The sequence below is a fragment of the Meles meles genome, chromosome 1 (genome assembly GCF_922984935.1).
Source record: "Meles meles chromosome 1, mMelMel3.1 paternal haplotype, whole genome shotgun sequence".
Taxonomy (NCBI): Eukaryota; Metazoa; Chordata; class Mammalia; order Carnivora; family Mustelidae; genus Meles; species Meles meles.
This window is the reverse complement of record NC_060066.1, coordinates 115,006,390-115,025,900: the sequence shown is the minus strand read 5'-3', so window position 1 is coordinate 115,025,900 and position 19,511 is coordinate 115,006,390. Positions and strand designations below refer to the sequence as shown.

General features: G+C 37.8%; 1 protein-coding gene across 2 annotated transcripts in view; it reads left to right on the top strand.

Annotated features, from left to right (window-relative positions):
- MAN1A2 (mannosidase alpha class 1A member 2) overlaps positions 1-19,511 on the top strand; it is a 196,081-nt gene that overhangs the window by 26,618 nt on the left and 149,952 nt on the right. For both annotated transcript variants that reach the window (XM_046006715.1, XM_046006706.1), the window contains exon 2: positions 13,646-13,901. In XM_046006715.1, the coding sequence (XP_045862671.1) occupies positions 13,646-13,901 (256 nt within the window). The remainder of the gene's footprint in view (positions 1-13,645; positions 13,902-19,511) is intronic.

Genomic DNA, 19,511 nt, shown 5'->3' with positions numbered 1-19,511 from the left:
GGTGATTACATTTACCAGTATTACATACTTGAAAGTTGTTAAGAGAGTAGATTTTAAATATTCTTATCACAAATAAGAAAATGATAATGTATGACATGATGGAGATGTTAGCTGATGCTGGGTGGTTATCATTTTGCCATATTTTTCTATCAAATCAGCATGTTAATACACTTGAAATTTATACAGTGTTCTGTGTCAGTTGTTGTGGGGAGTATAGAGAATGCTGGATATTGATAGTGGGATTTTTACAAATGCATATGAGCTCATCAGGGCAGAACAGAGAATATTCCAGAGGAGGGATAGTTAGCGTGTGCATACTCTGAAAGGTGCAAAATATGGTTAGAGTTAGAGTTTCTACAGTCCTGTCCGTGAATAAATGGAGTTTTACTTCCTTCTCTGTGAACTGGTTGCTTATTTTTTCTTGCCCTTTTGCAGTGGCTAGAGTCTCTAATGCATTTTTTAATTGAAGTAGTGAGAGTGGGCATGCTTCCCTTGTTCCTTATCCTCAGGAGGAGGCATTCTGCCTTTCACCATTAAAGATGTTAGCTGGGGCGCCTGGGTGACTCAGTGGGTTAAGCCTCTGCCTTCAGCTCAGGTCATGATCTCAGGGTCCTGGGATTGAGCCCTACATGGGGCTCTCTGCTCAGCCGGGAGCCTGCTTCAGCCCCTCTCTCTGCCTGCCTCTCTGCCTACTTGTGATCTCTCTCTCTCAAATAAATAAGTAAAATCTTAAAAAAAAAGTGTTATTTATTAAAAAAAAAAAGATTGATGTTAGCTGTAGGTTTTTCATAGAGGCCCTTTATTGGATTAGGAAGTTGCATTACATTCTTAGTTTGCTTGGATTTTATTTTTTAATCAGGAAAAAGAATTGGATTTTGCCAAATTCTTTTTATCTACTGAGATGATCATATCGTCATTTCTCAAAAGTCTGTTAATATGGTGACTTGCATCACTTGATTTTTGAATTTTAACTCCAGTTATTATTATTTTTTAAATCATAGAAGTGCTTTTCTGTGCACGAGGAGTGGTTATTATTTTTATCTGGTTTGATATCAGAATAATGCCCTCATGAAATGAGTAGAGAAGTATTCCCTCTTCAGTTTCCCAAGTTTCTGAGGAACTGATACTGATTCTTCTGTGCTTGGTGGAATTCACCAGTGAAATCATCTGAACTGTGGAGTTCTCTAGAAAGTTTTATGTATATATTCAGTTTCTTTAATAGATATTGGCTGTTCAGGTAGTAGTCTAAGTCCTCTTGAGTCCACTGGAGTGTTTTTTTTTTTTTAAGCAAGGAATGTAAATTATAGAGTTTTTGGTGTAACCTTGTGAAAAATAGTCCCTTACTATAATCTTTTTTTTTTTTTTTTTTTTAAAGATTTATTTATTTGACAGATAGAGATTACAAGTAGGCAGAGAGGCAGGCAGAGAGAGAGAGAGGAGGAAGCAGGCTCCCAGCCAAGCAGAGAGCCCGATGCGGGGCTCGATCCCAGGACCCTGGGATCATGACCTGAGCTGAAGGCAGAGGCTTTAACCCGCTGAGCCACCCAGGCGCCCCAGTCCCTTACTATAATCTTAATATTTGTAGTATTGTATTGTAGTTACACTGCTGCTTCTGTTCCAGTTATTATAATTTGTGGCTTTCTTTTTCCCTCTTATCAGTGTTGTCCGAAATTTATCTTTTTTAAAAAATCTTAGAGTAAAACTCTTTGTTTTATTGGTTTTGCTCAATCTTCAGTTTTCTCTTTTATTTCTTTTCACTTTTGTTATTTCCTTTCATCTGCTAACTTTAGGTTTAATTTTCTTTTTTTCTATTAAGCTTGAACCTGAGGTCCTTCATATGAGATCTTTCGAATTTGGATTGGTTATGCTAGAACTGTTCCTGTAACCTTTCTTCTTTTCTTCATGATGGCATTTAGTGCTGTGAATTTTCTGTAAGGATTCCTTGAGCTTCATCTACAAATTTTGATGTTTCCATTTTCTTTTAGCTCAAGCCACTTTCTAATTTAATTTTTTTTAAAATAGCCTATTGAGATCGAATTCACACACCATACAACTCAGCCATTTAAGTGCACATTCAGTAGTGTTTAATTTATACACACTTATATGCAACCACCACTGTAGTCATCTAGTGTCACTTTTGATTTCTTTTTTGACCCTTAGTTATTGAGAGATGTATTACTCAGCTTTCAAATATTTGGAGATTATCTGGATCCCTTCATGTTATTGATTGCCACTTTAATCCTTGTATAGCAAAAAACATACTCTGTATGGTTTGAATCCTCTTAAATTTATTAAGGCTTGTTTTATAGCTCAGAAAATGGTCTGTGTTGGTGAATGTTCTGTTTGCATTTGAACAGAATGTGCATTTTGCTGTTGTTGGGTAATGTGTTTTCAAAAATGTTATTTAGGTCAGGTTGGCTGATGCTATGTTGTTCGTCTTTTATGTCCTTACTGATTTTCCTTCTTCTTTTATGAGTTATTGAGTGAAGGGTGTTGGATTTGCCTAATATGCTGTGGATTTGTTTGTTTTTCTTTTTATTTCTGTCAGTTTTGCTTCATATATTTTGAAACCCTCTGATTAGATGTGTGATGTTTACATCCTTTTATGTTCTCTTGATATATTCTCTTGATGTTTGACCCTGTTATTATAATAAAACCCTCTTTATCCCTGCTCTGCAAACTACTATCTGATATCAGCATAACTGCTTCTGCTTTTTAATAAACATCTTTATGACGTTTACTTTCCATACCATAAAATTCACCCATATAAGTGGACAGTTAGGTGGGAGCTGGCCCTTCCTATAGGCTGATGATTTTCTGAATGCATGTCAAAAGCCCTGGAGATCTTAATCTGCTTGCTTTGTTGGTTTATTTTTTTTTTCTAAGATTTTATTTATTTATTTGACAGACAGAGGTCACAAGTAGGCAGAGAGGCAGGCAGAGAGAGGGGCTGAAGCAGGCTCCCTGCTGAGCAGAGAGCCCCATGTAGGGCTCAATCCCAGGACCCTGAGATCATGACCTGAGCCAAAGGCAGACGCTTAACCCACTGAGCCACCCAGGCGCCCCTGCTCTGTTGGCTTTTTAAACACAGCGTGTGTAAAATCATACTTACTCATTTCTTTCTCACTCTTTCCCTTTACTCCAAGTCAACTTTTTCTCTAGTTTCTGTTAACGCTTACCCGTTTTTATCCAGTCAGTAGAGTGAAAAACCTGTCCTATAACTCCCTTTTCCCATTCACATTTAATCACTTACTTAACCGTATTATTGGTCCTGCCTTTCTAAGGTCTCTGATATTTGGTCCCGCTTCTCCATATCTACTTTTTTTTTTGGTAAGATTTTATTTATTTATTTGACAGAGATCACAAGTAGGCAGAGAGGCAGGCAGAGAGAGAGAGAGGAGGAAGCAGGCTACCTGCTGAGCAGAGAGCCCAATGTGGGACTCGATCTCAGGACCTGAGATCATGACCTGAGCTGAAAGCAGTGGCTTTAACCCACTGAGCCACCCAGGCACCCCTCCATATCTACTTTAGATGGATTTTTATTAGGTCCTTATCATTTTTTGCTTGGGTGACCTCCTAACTCCCATTTCCTGTTTCATCTTCCTTCCTAACTCCCCTTCCCCCACAGTAGTCCTCCGGAGATGTTGTTTTTTTGTTTTTAAAATTTAAGTTAGAGGTATGCCATTTTCAAGTAGAAGTCCTTCAGTGGCTTCCTTTTGTCATCAGGACGCAATGCAAGCTCTGTTCATGATTAAGATTTTGTCCTCTCCAGCTTCCTTGTTATATCCAGTCTGTTTTACTCTACTGTACCATACCACCTCCCACAACACACACTGTCATTTAGTGGATACAGCAGCTTATTTGCTAACTGGGGTGTTGGGTCACTTCTTCCATATCTTTACATACTATCCCTTCTATGCCTAGCATGCCTTATTTTCTTGATCTGCCTGGCAAACTCATGTTTTTCCTTTTAATTTGGATTTGGAGATCTTGCATTTCTTTTTTCTTTACTCCCAGTATTTATTTTTATTTATTTTAGAGAGGGACAGGGAGGGGCAGAGGGAGAAGGGAGAGAGAATCCCGAGCAGAGTCACCTCTGAGTGCAGAGCCTAATGCGGGCCTCAGGCCCAATCCCACGGCCCACCCAGAGATGGTGATCTGAACCAAAAGCAAGAGTCAGGACGCTTAACCAACTGAGCCACCCAGGTACCCTGAAGATCATGCATTTCTAAGCTATTTTCCTATGTAAATCTTCTCAAGGCATACTTGTGTGCTTAGAGAATACCTTTTCTGTGGATATCTTACTACTTCAGTCTAACCTACAGTCCTTGGTACACCACCTGTAGTTATTTACTTTTTTGTGATCCACTCATTTTATATTTACTTTGTTTGCATTTTTATTGGATTGTTAACTCCTGTGGGCAAATAATTTTTTATTTTTCTTTGTATTCCCTACACCTAGCTCAGTGCCCCTCACATTTGGTAAATGTTTATTATTATTGAGTTAAGCTGAAATTAATTCAGTAACTGATAACTAGTGATTTAATCTGAAATTACCATTAACTCAAACTAAAATTCCCTAAAATGTAGTCAGATTGATCTATAACAGTTCTCTGTTTAAACAGTTTTTTTTGATGACCATATGGATGACCTATATCTGACCAAATTTAAGATGGAGACAGTGAGTTGTGTTGTGGTTCATGAGCTGCGTTATTAAAATGGGAACATGAAAGAACTTGGTATTATATAGGGTGCACATGACCAAAGTAAGTGGATTTGGTATGGAGACTTGAGGGTCATTGGATTTCTTGGGGAATTTTGTTCCACTTTGAATCTTTCAGTTTTTTTCAGGTGACTGACCAGTTGTACTGATGAACAGTTGGGCTTTCCTTTTAATGTGTTTTCTTAAGAATGGATTCACTCTTACGGAATAGGGAAACTAAATGTGATAGAATTCATGCTTTTTGGTTCTTAACTACAAATCAGTACACCACAGGGTACACGGTTTAGCTTAAAACAGTAACATTCAGAAAGTTCTTTGTCATTTGTATGATAGTGTGTCTGTGCACTTAGAGTGCATTCATTTGCTGTGAAGAATTAACCTAGACCATATTTGTGATTAACCCTCGGAAAATAATTAGCATGGTTTTACCTCTTGGTTAGCTTGAGTTTAAGGAGTTCATCCTTTATGACCTTGAAGCAGTGGCATTTCTTTTTGGAAGGTCTTAAATTCTTCTAGGCACTTGTCACTAAGCCCGGTAGAATATTGTTATTCTAGTATATTTTGTACCTCTTGCTGATTATCTTGTGATTGTTTCCTAAGACCATTCTTGGCCTATGATTGTGCACAAATAGCTATTTACATAACTACCTCACAGATTTTTGTTGTGCTTTCCTGGATCCTGAAGTTTCTTTAGAGTGTTTTAAAAATATAGAATGTTTGAAAGGTTAATATTTTATAATTAAGAAAAAAGCCATCATGGGATATATGGGTGGCTCAGTTGGTTCGGTGGCTGCCGTGGCCCAGGTCCTGATCTCAGGGTCCTGGAATCAGGATCCTGAGACTGAGCCCTGCGTTAGGCTCCCTGCTTAACGGGCAGTCTGCTTTCCCCCCGTCTCTCTGTCCCTCCTCCTCCCCCTCCCCCCACTTGTGCTCTGTCTCTCTCTCAAATAAATAAAATCTTAAAAAATTTTTTTTAAAAAAGGCCATCATATAGGTCATCGTCATTTATCTTGGAATATAGCATTATGTTTTTGATCCATTCAGCACGTCTTTTAGTCAGCTCATAGGGTTATTAAAATTTGGAGATTAGTAAGAGTCACTGTGGTAAAATTCCTCACTTCTAATGCTTTAGAAAAGTTATCTGACAAAGTCTTTAATGGCTTTTATGCTTCTTAAATCTAAATTGGAAGACAGGGCCTGGAAATCTTAGCAGTGAAATAATGGGTGTGAATGAAAGCTGATGTAAACAGTGGCTTTACCTTAAGAGAAAAGAATGTATCAGTGGAAGTTTGCATGCTTGGAGTCTAGAAAGGTGAGACCCAAAAAAGGGTAGGAAGGAAAGGCAGTGATGTTTATTGGGTGCCTGCTTTCTTTCATTTCCTTCCCTTCCTTGCTGCACTCTTATTTCTGATAATTTGTAGGTTCTTTGGGTTTCCTGTGTATAAATCATATTATCTATGACAGAAGACTTACAACTTTTTCTTAACATTTTCATCATCTTTTACTTTGCTGGCTGAGACTTCCAGTACAATCAAATAAAGTTTGGATGGTGAGCTTTCTCACGTATGTCCCTCATTTTGAAGGGACTGCTTCTAAGGTTTCACTTTTAAGATTGCTATTTGCTCTAGGTTTTGGATTAGGTTGAAAAAATTCTCTTTTTCTCCTTTGTATAAGGTTTTATTTTTTTAAAGATTTTATTTTTTAAGTAATTTCCTCCACCCAAGGTGGGATTTGAATTACAACTCTAAGAACAAGAGTTGCAGGCCTTACTGACTGAGCCAGCCAGGTGCCCCTTGCTCTAAGGTTTTAAAATCAGGAATGGATGTTGAATTTTATCACTTTACTTTTCTGTTTCTACTGAGTGATTTACATAATTTTATTCTTTAAAAATAGGTAAATTAATGGATGGAATTTTCTAATGTTAAGCTATTGTTTCTGGGGTAAGTTATGATTGATTATAACTGATCATAATTAGTTATGATGAATTATTTTTTCCATGTTTTATTACTGTTGTTAACTTTGATGATATTTTTAAAAAGAAAAAAAAATCTGTGTTTTTAATGAACTTAGCCTGTGATTGTCCCTTTTCCATAGTAATCATTCAGTTCTGTTTTGGACATGTCGAACTGGCAAATAGTTGATGGCAGTGTCTTACATATTGTTAGAATTTGGATTTGGAGTACTTAGTAACATGGGAAAGGCTGACTTGACTCTGTGTGTGTGTGTGTGTGTACACACACACATAGTCAGCCTTTCCCAGGTTATATATATATGTGTGTGTATTTCTCAACTATTATATATACGTGTGTGTGTGTATATACATACATATGTATGTATGTATATACACACACACACGTATATATAATAGTTGAGAAAATACAGTTGGTTGATGTTGACTAGGAAGAGTACATAGAGTGAGAACAGAAGTGGGGATGGAATACGACATTTTTGGGGCCAGCTGGTCGTGGTAAAGCCAGTCCTCAGTTTGTTGGAATGGCAAGTGTGAGGAAGAGGTGGTTTCAAAGCATGGATAAACTTGGTTTTCAGTTTTTAACTGTGATGGATAGAAGCGTGATGTGAGATCAAGGAAAGTAGAAATGGCAAGTGTAGTGCTTTTGAAAAAATATCGTGATAGAAGGAAGGGGGGCACCAGTAAAGGTGGACACAGGCAGTTTTGAGGGATGTTTTTATTGATTTATCTTTAAGGATGGATGAAACTTCATGTTTCTTAGGCGAAGCATAGAGAGGGAGAGAGTATTTGTATATCTGCCTCAATCTTTGCCAAACTAGACTTCAGTGTAATTTTATGTATCCTTATGTAATTGAGGATTGTATTTGCCCTTCAGAATGTTTCCAAACATGATTTATTTTAGTACTCTAATTGGAGAGGGAAATTTATCACCTGGTTAGTTTCTTTCTGGCAAATCAGCCCTCAGATACTAATGAAAGCCTCAGGGAAAGAGAACATTTAGGTTGGAGAGTGAGTAGTTCAGTTAATATTAGGTCATTTTACCAAGCATAAAAGTCACAAAACAACAGTGGCTTAAGCAAGGTAAAAGCTTATTTGTGATCACACAAATTCTATAGGGCAGTTTCAGTAAGGGAGGCTGAGAAATAGATTTTATTTTTAGCAGGAGCATGTGTTTAGCTAAAAAGTGACGGCTATAGGATGAAAGAAAAAGGGAGGAAAGATTGAATTTTTCTCTTTGTGCCATAGTATTTTTCTAATAAGATGGAGAACAGTGCTCAATAGAGGGTACCTCATAAATTGGTGTGAAAATTAAATAAGATAATCTAAGTCATTGACTAAACCAGTGTCTTATATGATTTAAGCCACAACCGTTGTTGTCATTTGCCTTTGCTTTTCAAGGACCAAGGGTGCATGGAAGGACAAAACAAAAACAAAACAACAACAACAAAATCTTATATTATGTATGGGGTATCAAAAAGTGAGTTAAATATTACACATTAAGATGTAATTGATAAAAAGCAATTTCAGATTTCATGAGAACCAGTATATGTAAGACTGGATTTTATTGGAAGCCTTGGAAGGTGTCCAGAGTTAGCCCAACTTCAAGTTTAAGTCCCAGCTCTCCACAAGACCACCTACAATTTCAGAGATCTCCCACAACCACCCTCAGGTTTGGTTATTTGCTAGCAGTCTTACAGCTTAACTGAAAGCCATTATACTCACGGAAAGATTGTAGATTATAGGGAGAGGATAGAGTTTACAGTCAGCCAAAGGAGGAAGCACATTGGGTAAAGTCCAGGAAGGTTCCACATGTGGAGCTTTTAGTGTCTTCTCCCCCCGGAGTGTGCCAGTACATGTTGTTAACCAGGTATTCAGAGTTTTTATTGAGGCTTTGTTAAATAGGCACAATTAATTGATTGCCCACATGATTGAACTCATTCTTAGTGAAACTGTTTTACCCAGAACCCTCACCGATGTCATACAGTTGGTGTTTCTAGTGTGGCCTGCCCTAACTCTAGGACTCTCAGATGTGGCCAGCCCCACCCTAAGATTGGGTATGGCCAGCACTCACCATGAAGAAGAATGCTTTAGTCAGATATGAAAGATAACCTCCCAGAAGTTGAGGATAAAGACCAGACTTCTCTTTGGGTGGGGCCAGATTGTTTACTGCACAGAAAGATACAAGGAACTGATGGAAAGGTAGAGGAAACATATACAACTGTAAGTTCAACGTTGATATCTGTTGAAGATATCAAAGTTACAAAAAATCTTCAAAATACATAAGTAAAAGATCAACTAGGTGAAAATAAACATCCAAAAGAGTTGATTTAGCTGGTGTAATGGCAAATCTGGAAATTCGGCCACTAAAAATTTGAGGAGCCCCTTGAAAGGAGACCAAAATGAAAATAAAAATTTGATATGTATATATATAGAGAAGAAAACTAACAGAGAGATTAGGGTGTTTAATATAATTAATGGTTACATTTTATGAAGTACTTCTACTTACCTTGGATACCAGTAGCCAAGTGGTGTAGTCGGGGTAGTATTAATATGTGTTTACCCAGAAAGTACTGGTCTTGTGGGTTTTTAATGATTTGTGTCAGACTGCAGAGTAAGTTGGGGCAGAGCTGGAAAGAGCATTGTCTCCTGGCCTTTGGATTAAGTACTTTTAGTCCTCAACTATAAAATGACTCTTCTCAGCACCCAGTTAATGGGAGATCCAGCTCAGTTCCTTGGGACTCTGGAGTTCCTGTTGAGGACTAGACTGGTCTTTCTTTGAACTCCAGGTTATGGTGGTTATTCCATGCTGACTGTATTCACTAAACTGCTAAACAAAAAAATGTTTTGAGGGACAGATGCAAATTTACAGATCTCTGGGTTTTCAAAATATTTCTGAATGAGACCGCACAAGTAGTGCAACAGTATAGGTTGTGCTGAACAATGTTTGGAAGCCATAACAATAACAAAAGTAGGGTAAAGTGACTGGGGGCTTTCTTATAGATGACTAAAATTTAGATGGTTTTTTTATTTTTAAAAATAATTGTGTAATTTTTTTTTTTTATATTTTATTTATTTGACAGAGAGAAATCACAACTAGGCAGAGAGGCAGGCAGAGAGAGAGGAGGAAGCAGGCTCCCTGTGGAGCAGAGAACCCGATGCGGGGCTCGATCCCAGGACCCTAGGATCATGACCTGAGCCGAAGGCAGAGGCTTTAACCCACTGAGCCACCCAGGCGCCCCAATAATTGTGTAATTTGAAGATTGTTTACATATACATGTTGCTCTCAAATATACTTCTTTGCTTTTAGAGAAATAATTGATATTAGCATTTAATTTGTAAAAATAGTAAATGAAAAAGGGCTTCCTGGTACTCATGCCCATTATGCCTTTTATTTCTAAGGTGATCTTGAAGGCCCCAGCTGTCGTTATGGGCATATGGGCAAAGGAGTCAGGGATGGAAAAGAGAGGGCATAGCTCTCTGCTAGTTCTGCAGGAGGCTCGCCACATTTTAAGAGCATTTGGTGTCCTCTAAATCCTTGTAGGTTTGCCCAGAAGCTGTTATGTCATTCAGTGCAGGGATGCTGAAAAGTTGCAAGGTGTCCCTGGGTATTGGTCCCTGGTGTCTGAGGACACTGATGTTATCCCAGATCATTAAATGGCTCTGTGTGTGTGTGTGTGTGTGTGTGTGTGTGTGTGTGTGTGTGGTGAAGAAGAGGATAGGTGGTAAGGGAAGGAAGGAAATTTGAGTTGATAAGGACTTCTCTGTACTCTTAGACTCCTGTGTCATCTCATCCACTCCTTGCAACAGTGTTGCAAGGTTGGTGGGGATACTCTTCACAGATGGGAAAAGGAGCTTCAGAGAGGTGATACACATCTAATGTCACACAGTGAAAAAGTGATGGGTTCTACCAAAGCCTTAGTTGGTTGATGGCATAGTTTGAGGACATTCATCTATGACAGTGTTTCATGGCATGCTAAAAGGGGATTGTGACTAAAAAAGGTTGGGCAGTGTTATGCTAAGCACTTTTATTGCAGAACTTCGCTGAGCCTTTAAAATACCCATGTGCGTTGTGAAGCTTTGGAGTGGGACATTGAATGTGTTGTGGCCCTTAGGGTGGGCTCTAGAAGGCGTCATGGAATCCCCAGCTGTTTGTGGAGGTTTGCTGGTGCATGAGGGTGCTTCTAAAGTGATGCCCAGGTGAGCCATTGCAAACCTGGTGGGGGCTTCCATGTGCCTTTCAGTGGTAACATGGTGCTTGGAGCTAGAAAGGGGAAGCATTGTTCCTGGTGGAGTCTCTCCCACTCATCAGGACCGAAACTGCCCTTGAAAGAACCAGTCCTTCCTGTTTGATGGTACTCTTCTTTGGGACTTAGTCCCAGGCCTTCTGCTTTCCTCACTCTGTGTGCATTGTTTGCCAACCAAGTGAGGGAGTTGGGAACATTCTCAGGTGGAAGTGACAGAACACCTAACTGGTTCAGCTCCACAGAGCCCGAAATCTGGAGACTGGCAGTTGAAGGCCCTGGTAGCAACCTAATGATATCAGCAGCACTTTACGTCTTTCTTTTCTTTTTCTGAACCATGTTGGCCATTTATCCCTAGGCCTTTTTCCTGCAAAATGGCTGTCACAGTTTTAGACATCACAACCACAGCTGAAGATAGGAGTAGGTATTTTGGTAGATTTGGTCTTAGTAGCTAACAGGCCCTTTTCTCAAATGGTTCTGTCCATTTTTTAATTCCAAAAGGAAATTATTTCCTAGTAGCCCTCCTTTGCCTCTGTGGTTGGAATAGGGTTGTGTGATCACCCCTAGCTGCAGGGGCATTTGAGAAAGACTTGGTTGACGTAGATGCATTATTTGTGGGCTGGGCACAGTGTTGGTAAGGAGAGAGGGGCGGTTTGGAAGGCGGATGATGCCCTTTTTTGCCCGAGTCTCCTGAACGGAGCAGCCCAGAATTGCTTATGAATTCATCCACGGACCAGCTTTGGCTTATCCTTGCTGCAGTCTTCCCACCTCCACTCTGTCTGGAGGCCCCGTGGATTCTTTCTCCCTGCCTTCAGGTGCCTCTGTGTTTGCCCTGTCTCTGGTGTTCTCTTCTGTTTACCTCATCAGCCTCTTTTTACTGCTAGCAATCCAGTTTTTTTCTCTAAACATTTAACATTTTATTTTTAATATTAGACTGTAAACTTATATTTTTCTCTGGATGTTCTGTGATTTTTAAACACATGTATGTATTCCCATAATCACTATAATTGGGTTACATAACAATGCTTTCATCCCCCAAAACTCTCTTATGTGTTATTCCTTTATAGTTAATTCTCCCCCATCCATACTTTCTGGCAACCACTGACCTACTCACCATCCTTAGATTTTTGTCTTTTTAAGAATGTCATGTAAAAGGAATAAAGTGGAATGTAATGTTTTGAGATGGGCTTCTTTCATTCATGGAGTAATACCTTTGAAATTCATTCAAGTGTGTATGAATAGTTTCTTTTTATTTTGAGTAGTATTCCATAGTGTGGCTAGACCACAGTATAAACAGTAGTTTGTTTATTTACTTGCTGAAGGATACCTCGGTGGTTTCCAGTTTTTGCCTATTATGGGTAAAGTCATTATAAATATTTCTGTATAGGATTTTCCCTCCAGTTTTTTTTAGAAGTTGTGGTAGAATACACATAACACTTATTACTTTAGCTAATTTTAAGTGTACAGTGCGTTGGTATCAAATGCCCTTGTATTGTTGTGTGACCATCTCCAGAACTCTTGATCTTGCATAACTGAAGCTCTACCCATTGAAACAGTAACTTCCCATTTCCCTTTCTCCCCCATCCTCTGGCAACCACCATTCTACTATGTAGGATTTTGGTTATCCTAAATATCTCACATAAGTGGAATCATATAGTACTTGTCCTTTTGTGATGGGCTTATGAATAGGTTTTTGTATGAACATACACCTTCACTTTGCCAGGATAAATTTCCAGTGCAGTTGCTGAATTTTGTGGTAGGTACATATTGAATTTCTTAAGAAACTGGCTGTACCATTTTCTGTTTCCACCAGCAATGTCGTAGGTCCGGCAGAGTTTGAATTGAATTTCTGGAGAGGTGACTCTGGTGACTACTGAGATATTTACCCTTAGAGCAGTCATTATTGGCTGATGTAGAAAATAGTAACTATCACTCCTGTATTCATTCATGTGGATGGGGGTAGAAGTGGAGAGAAGATGGAGCTCTCACAAGAGTAGGCCAGGGTAGAAAACCCTGTAGGTGTCCACTGTGGTTGTGGTGTCCAAACCTGTGTGCATACCAGAATTCATCAGAGGAGCTCTTCATAAAACACAGTCATGGGTTTCATACACACCTACTGAATTGGAATCTGTACTCTCTTAATTCCCACAACACTTGGGAATTGTGTTAAGATCTGTAGGATTTTCAAAATATAAAAGTTTTAGAAGCATATCATGTACTAATAATAATAAATGAAAAATTTCCCTAGATCTTCTCTTTTCCACTTATCTCTTTCCTTGAGCCTGTATTTATATTTTTGTCCCTTCTCCATACTTAATTCTGTTTTTAATTCTTTCTACCCATCTTGTTTTTGCTCTATTTTTTTTTTCTCTTTCCCCTCCCTTTTCTTTCTTCATGTCTTCTGATAAGTTACTGATTGTTCTTTGCTCTGTTCTCACTGCTCCTGCAATTGTAACTTTCTTTCTAGGTTCCCTCTTCTTCTGCCTTGTAAAGTGTTTGGTCTTCAGCATCCAGGGTTCATAACAAGTTATATTTATCCTATTTGGGCAGATATATCTGAGTCTCTCTCACAGATCATCCTTACCTTTTAATGGCTGGAGTAGGAAACGTCTAACAGGGTTTGGCTCAGGAAACTTTAAATTTTAGGTTCAAGGATTGAAGTTCTTAAGGATCATTCTTACCAGACCTTTTTTTATTCTCCTCTTACAGGGAAGAAGAGGAACGTTTGAGAAATAAAATTCGAGCAGATCACGAGAAGGCCTTGGAAGAAGCAAAAGAAAAATTAAAAAAGTCGAGAGAGGAAATTCGAGCAGAAATTCAGACAGAGAAAAATAAGGTAGTCCAAGAGATGAAGGCAAAAGAGAAGAAGCCACTGCCACCAGTCCCTATACCAAATCTAATAGGAATAAATGGTGGAGACCCAGAAGATAATGACATAAGAAAGAAAAGGGAAAAAATTAAAGAGGTAATAAAACAAGATTTATGATGTGGAGAGGTTATGGTATTTGACTGGATTTAAATGTATATGCATTTTTATCATCTGTGGTGTCATACTTTGTTCTTGTTTGTTTGGGGTCATGCTCATAGTTCAGATTCCAAGTTGGCAATAATCTTTCTTAATAGGGATTATAAGATAATTATTGGACACTTGAAATTTTGATATAATGTTGTTTGTATCATTATACCACTGTGTTGGGGTAGCTTTTGATATTCAACATTTTATAAATAATGTAAGAATAGATCTGTAAATAATTTATCATTGAATAAAAAATTTCTGAAGTGTTTAGTTACAAGGGACTCTGCTAGATACTATGCAAATCTCCTCATAAACATGCCTCTGAAAAATCAGCATTTTATCTGCCATCTTTTAAAGAATAGGTCATCAAACCCTTCACCATTACTGCAGATATCCTCCAAAGAGTCTCAGAAGATTAAAGAATGGGGAACGATTGACTTCAGGATTCTTTAAATGTTTAGTTTCAGAAGTCTTTCAAATTGTTATTCTAGAAATTACTTGGAGGTAAAGAGAATGCCCTAGTATGTGTGTGTGTGTAGGGAGGGGGCAGAAGTTAAGTTTTATTAATTAGAACTCCTGCTGATTCTTGGTAAAGTATTGCCTGTGAAGAAAAAGGTTTTGTCAGGTTGTAACAGCATCAGCAATATTTCAAAGGGATTATTTATCATAAAAGAAGATGGTAATTTTGGTTCGAATAGTTAAATATCTATTTGGAAATATTCTAGTAATGATTATGAAAGACTTAGAAGGTACTTAAAGCTTGGCCTTATGAATTATTATGAAACCTTGACCTTGATGGAATCAAACTAGAGCTGTACTCTGGTGTTACCTCAGCTCTGGAGACTGTCTTATGTGCTGGCTGCTATAGGTACTTTCTTTGGACTGTATTGAGAAATATTGATAGGTTTTTTTGTTTTTTGTTTTTTTGGAGACGACTGACCTGCTAGTTTTTAGATGTAATTAGAATTTATTTAAACACTTTCTTATGTACATAATAATTCAAATAGCAGTGTGTGTTTAGGGGACTCCCAAGACCACCACAGCCTCAGTGATTTGCTAGAAGTATTCCCAGAAGTCAGCAAAGCTGTTGTATTCATGGTTTGGGTTTATTGCAGCAGTAGCATGCAGATTAAAATTAGTACTAGGAAAGGCCCATATGACAGAGTCCAGGAGATACCAGATGAAAGTTTCTAGCTGTCCTTTTTCAGTGGAGTGGTATGGACAGTGTTTAACTGTCCCAGCAAGGATGTATGGTAAGGAAATATCGTCAACCAGGGAAGTCCACCTGAGCCTTGCTTTCCAGGGCTTTTACTTGAGGTTCATTATGTAGGCATGGCATACCTTAGTTCTCTAACACCTCCAAGAGGTCAGACTGATATCATGTGACCCAAGACCCCCACCATAAATCACATTGTAAGCAGAAACTGTTCACATGGCCCAAGGCTACACTTAAACGAAGATACTCTAAAAGGCAGGATAATAAGATTTAGTGGTTATTTTCTAGGAGTCTGGCACAGGGCAAATCTTTGGGAGGTACAGGGTTTGGACAGCCTAGACCTGGTGAGTTAACCCTTTAATATCCATATATCCAGTGTTCTTACAAGTCAACATGAGACATATTAAGACCTCCTGTACAGGTACGCTCCTGTTAAACATTATGGTCACTGGCTTAGCAGGCAGAGAAAGTTGAACCTTAAGCTTATAGGGGAAGAAACTAACAAGAGGCAAGATGATGTAAACTGAGGAATACCTGAAAGTTTTAAGGATTAGAGACATTGGTTACTTCTGAAGGAAGGGGTATAAAATGACATCAGAAAGGGATTATTTGAACATTTTAAAAAGTGCTCGTAACTCCTAGGTCTCCAGTTCTCCAGCTTAGGCATCCTAGCTGCTGCCTTCCCTTCCCCAACAGAAGACTAAAGTATACTATACCTTTTTGAGGGATAAATTAGAAGAGTTCTGGATTTGGGGAATACCAGTTATGGCTGAGGGAAAACACAAAAAAGGTGGTTAGGGTGGAGGGAATAAATGAAAAGTGTTCTGAATATTGAGACCACTTTCTCCTGCTCAACTCTCTGAATTCTGGCAGCCAGGTTTTCATATTCAATAAGCAGAAGACGGGCGGACTTCTCTCTGGGGAGACTGGCCCAAGAGAAAAGATCTACAGTGTTCCTCAGTGAAAACCCCTGGGTTTCACCTGTGGTCCCTAAGATGAGGCCCAGCTCAAGTTTGGCTCATTCACTGGCATTTAATTATCTTGTAAGTGCCTCCCTCTGATGTGAAGAACAAACCAAAGATCACCAGGCATTTCAGGAAAGTTTCTTACATTAGAGAACAAAACAGATGGAAGAATTCAGGAATTCAGAGAATATAGAAATAATACGGGGAGGACCAAAAAAGAAAAAAAATTGTCATTGGCATGACAAAAAATGGAACTCATGAGAACAGGAAGTTATGAAAAGGAACATTTATAGAATATGAAGGAGCTCTTAGAAATTAAAAAAATATAATTTTAAAATTCAGTAGAAGAGAGAAGAGTTGGAAGATAAAATTGAGCATATCTCTCAATAGAACAAAGAGATTGAGCAAACAAGAAGGTAAGATTAGTCAGAACATTTAACAAGTCATTAGATGAGGAAAATAGATGAGAAGAAGTCAATTTAAGAAAACTGGCTGAAACTAAAGAATGTGGGTCTTAGGGATTGAAAGGACCTACCAGACATGGAACAACAATGAGCAAAAAAATAGAAAAAAAAAAAAAAAAAAAAAAAAAAAAGATTACTATTGAAATTTTAGAAAAATAGGCATTCAAAAACAGATCCTAAAAATTTACAGAGGAAAAACAAAGATTCCACTCAAAAGATGGGATTGTATATAATGGCACCTCGGATTCCTCAACCATAATATTGGAAACTGGAAGAGAGTGGAGCAATGGCTTAGAAAATTATATATTCAGCCAAATTGTGAATCAAATCTGAGGGTAAATTTAGTCATTTTCTCAGATTGCTACTGGAAAATATGCTTCAGCACAAAAATAGGAAGAGAAGAGATTTTGGCAATAAGGGATCTGTCACTAGAGAGAGAAGGTCATTCTCAGGATTCTGAATAAGGGACTCAGCAGGGTGACTGCCGTGCTTCAGGCCGAGAGAACAGAAGTCGAGGTCAGAGCAGGAGGGATAGAGAGCTTCAGGAAGAGTATATCAGAATAAAATGGAACTGATAGTTTATCTGATGTGGATTATATACTGAGACAGATTTTGAAGCTCAGCTATAATTTGGAAGTAAATACAGAATTGTTACATTAAAAACTTAAGTAAACAAACAAACAAAACCCCAAGCCCTCAGATAAGTAATTAAAAGCAGGACAAACAAAAGTTGCATAAAATAATATAATAATTACAAGAAAAACATATTAATTACATTGGGAGGATGTGGGTCAGAGAAATGTTAAGTGGGGAAGTATATGTTGAGGTAGTGGCATAAAAGAGCTAAATTATCATAAACTGTAGGGGAATATGGTACATACCTAAACCTTTTTTAGAAATTAAGAACTAGCCCTATAGACTGTATTTCAAAATATAGTGATAAATAGAAAAAAATAGGTGAAGGGCACCCAGGTGGCTTAGCTGGTTAAACAGCTGGCTTTAGCTCAGGTTGTGTCATGATCCCAGTCCCATGCTGGGCTCTCTGCTCAGGAGAGAGCCTGCTTCTCCTTCTCCCTCTGCCTGCTGCTTCCTCTGCTTGTGCACTCTTTCTCTCTGCCAAATAAATAAAATTTTAAAAAAATTGAGCTTTTTGAGACATGATTTTGTAAAAAATAAAATATACCTATTTTAAGAGTACTGCTTGTTGATGGGTTTTGACAGCTGTATATACCTGTATAACAACTATTAGCAAGATATTTATAATCTCAGAATGTTTTTCTTGTGTCCCTCTCTGGTCAGTCCACCCGATTCCTTGGTCACAGGCAAACACTGATCTACTTTTAGTTATTATAGGTTGTTTGTCTTTTTTAGAGTTTCATAAAGTATGAAAGTATGTGATATTTTGTTTCTGGGCTTTTGCGTGGCATAATTTTTTTGAGATTAACCTGTGTAGATTGCACATGAAGGTATTTTTCCCTTAGTAGCATTCCATTATATGGGTATACCATAACTTGTTTTATTTATTTGAATAAATAATTCAAACATTTGAATTATTTGTTGAACATTTGTTCAACAGTTGTTCCAGTTTTTGGCTGTTATGATTAAAGTTGTTGTGAACATTTGTGTACAAGTATTCGTATGGGCACATATTTTAGTTTTAATTTTAACCTTTTTGTCTGTGATCTGTTGCTGGTTAATTTTGTTTATTGTCTGAAGTATGGGCCGTGCTTCAGTTTTTGCCCATAGAGCGTTCTAGTTGTTTCAGCATCATTTGTTGAAAAGATTATCCTTTTCCTATTGAATTACCTTGGCACTTTTGTTCAAGATCCAGTGATAAAATCAGTAGGTGTTGAGCCTCTTTCTGGACTCATACCTATTCCATAACACTTAATGCCAGTAGGACCCTATATTGAATTCATAAACTTATAGTAAGCTTTGATGTCAGGTTAAATCCTCCAACTTTGTTCTTCTTAAAAATTGCGTTGGCATTTCTGGGTCCTTTGCCTTTCTAGAGTTAACTTCTTTATGAAAATAGAAGGTTGCTGGATTTTGATTGGGATTTTATTGAATCTGTAGATGTATTAGGAAGCATTATTAACAATGTCCAGTGTTCCATGAACCTGTTACATGTTTCCACTTATTTAGGTTTTCTTTGGTTTCTCAGCAGTGTTTTATAGTTCTCAGTATATAATTCTTGTACATATTGTTACATTTGTTCTGAAATAGTTCATGTTTTCGATGCTAATATAAATGGAATTGTTTATTACTAGCATATAGAAATATATTTGATTTTCGCTTTCTGAAAGCGAAAAAATCTGTGGATTTTTCTTTTTTAGATTGCTAAGGATTCTCCTTATACATAGTAATGTCCTCTGTGAATAGAGGTACTTTTCCGTTTTCCTTTTTGATTTTTATGCCTCTTATTTCTTTTTCTTGTATTGTTACATTGGCTAGGACTTCCAGTACATTGTTGAAAATAAATGGTGAGAATGGACATACTTGATCTCAACTTTAGGGTTTAAGCATTTAGTCTTTTACCATTAAGTATGATGTTAGCTATAGGTTTTTTAAAGATCGCCTTTTTTAGGTTGTAGATGTTTCCTTGTAGTTTACTGAGAGTTTTTTTTTTAAATCATGAATGGGTGTTGAATCTTGTCAGGTGCTTTGTCTACCGGTATAAAAATGATTGTTTGATGTTTTTCCGTTTATATTATTCTGAATTATATTAATTGGTGTTTGAAGGTTAAATCAGTCTTCTATTTGTAGATTAAACTGTACTCAGTATCCTCTCTCTATTGCTGATTTTCGTTAAGGAATTTTGTGTTTTGTTTTTTTAAAGATTTTATTTATGTATTTGCCAGAGAGAGAGAGAGACAGAGAGCGCGTGTGCGCAAGAGCACACAAGCAGGGGAGC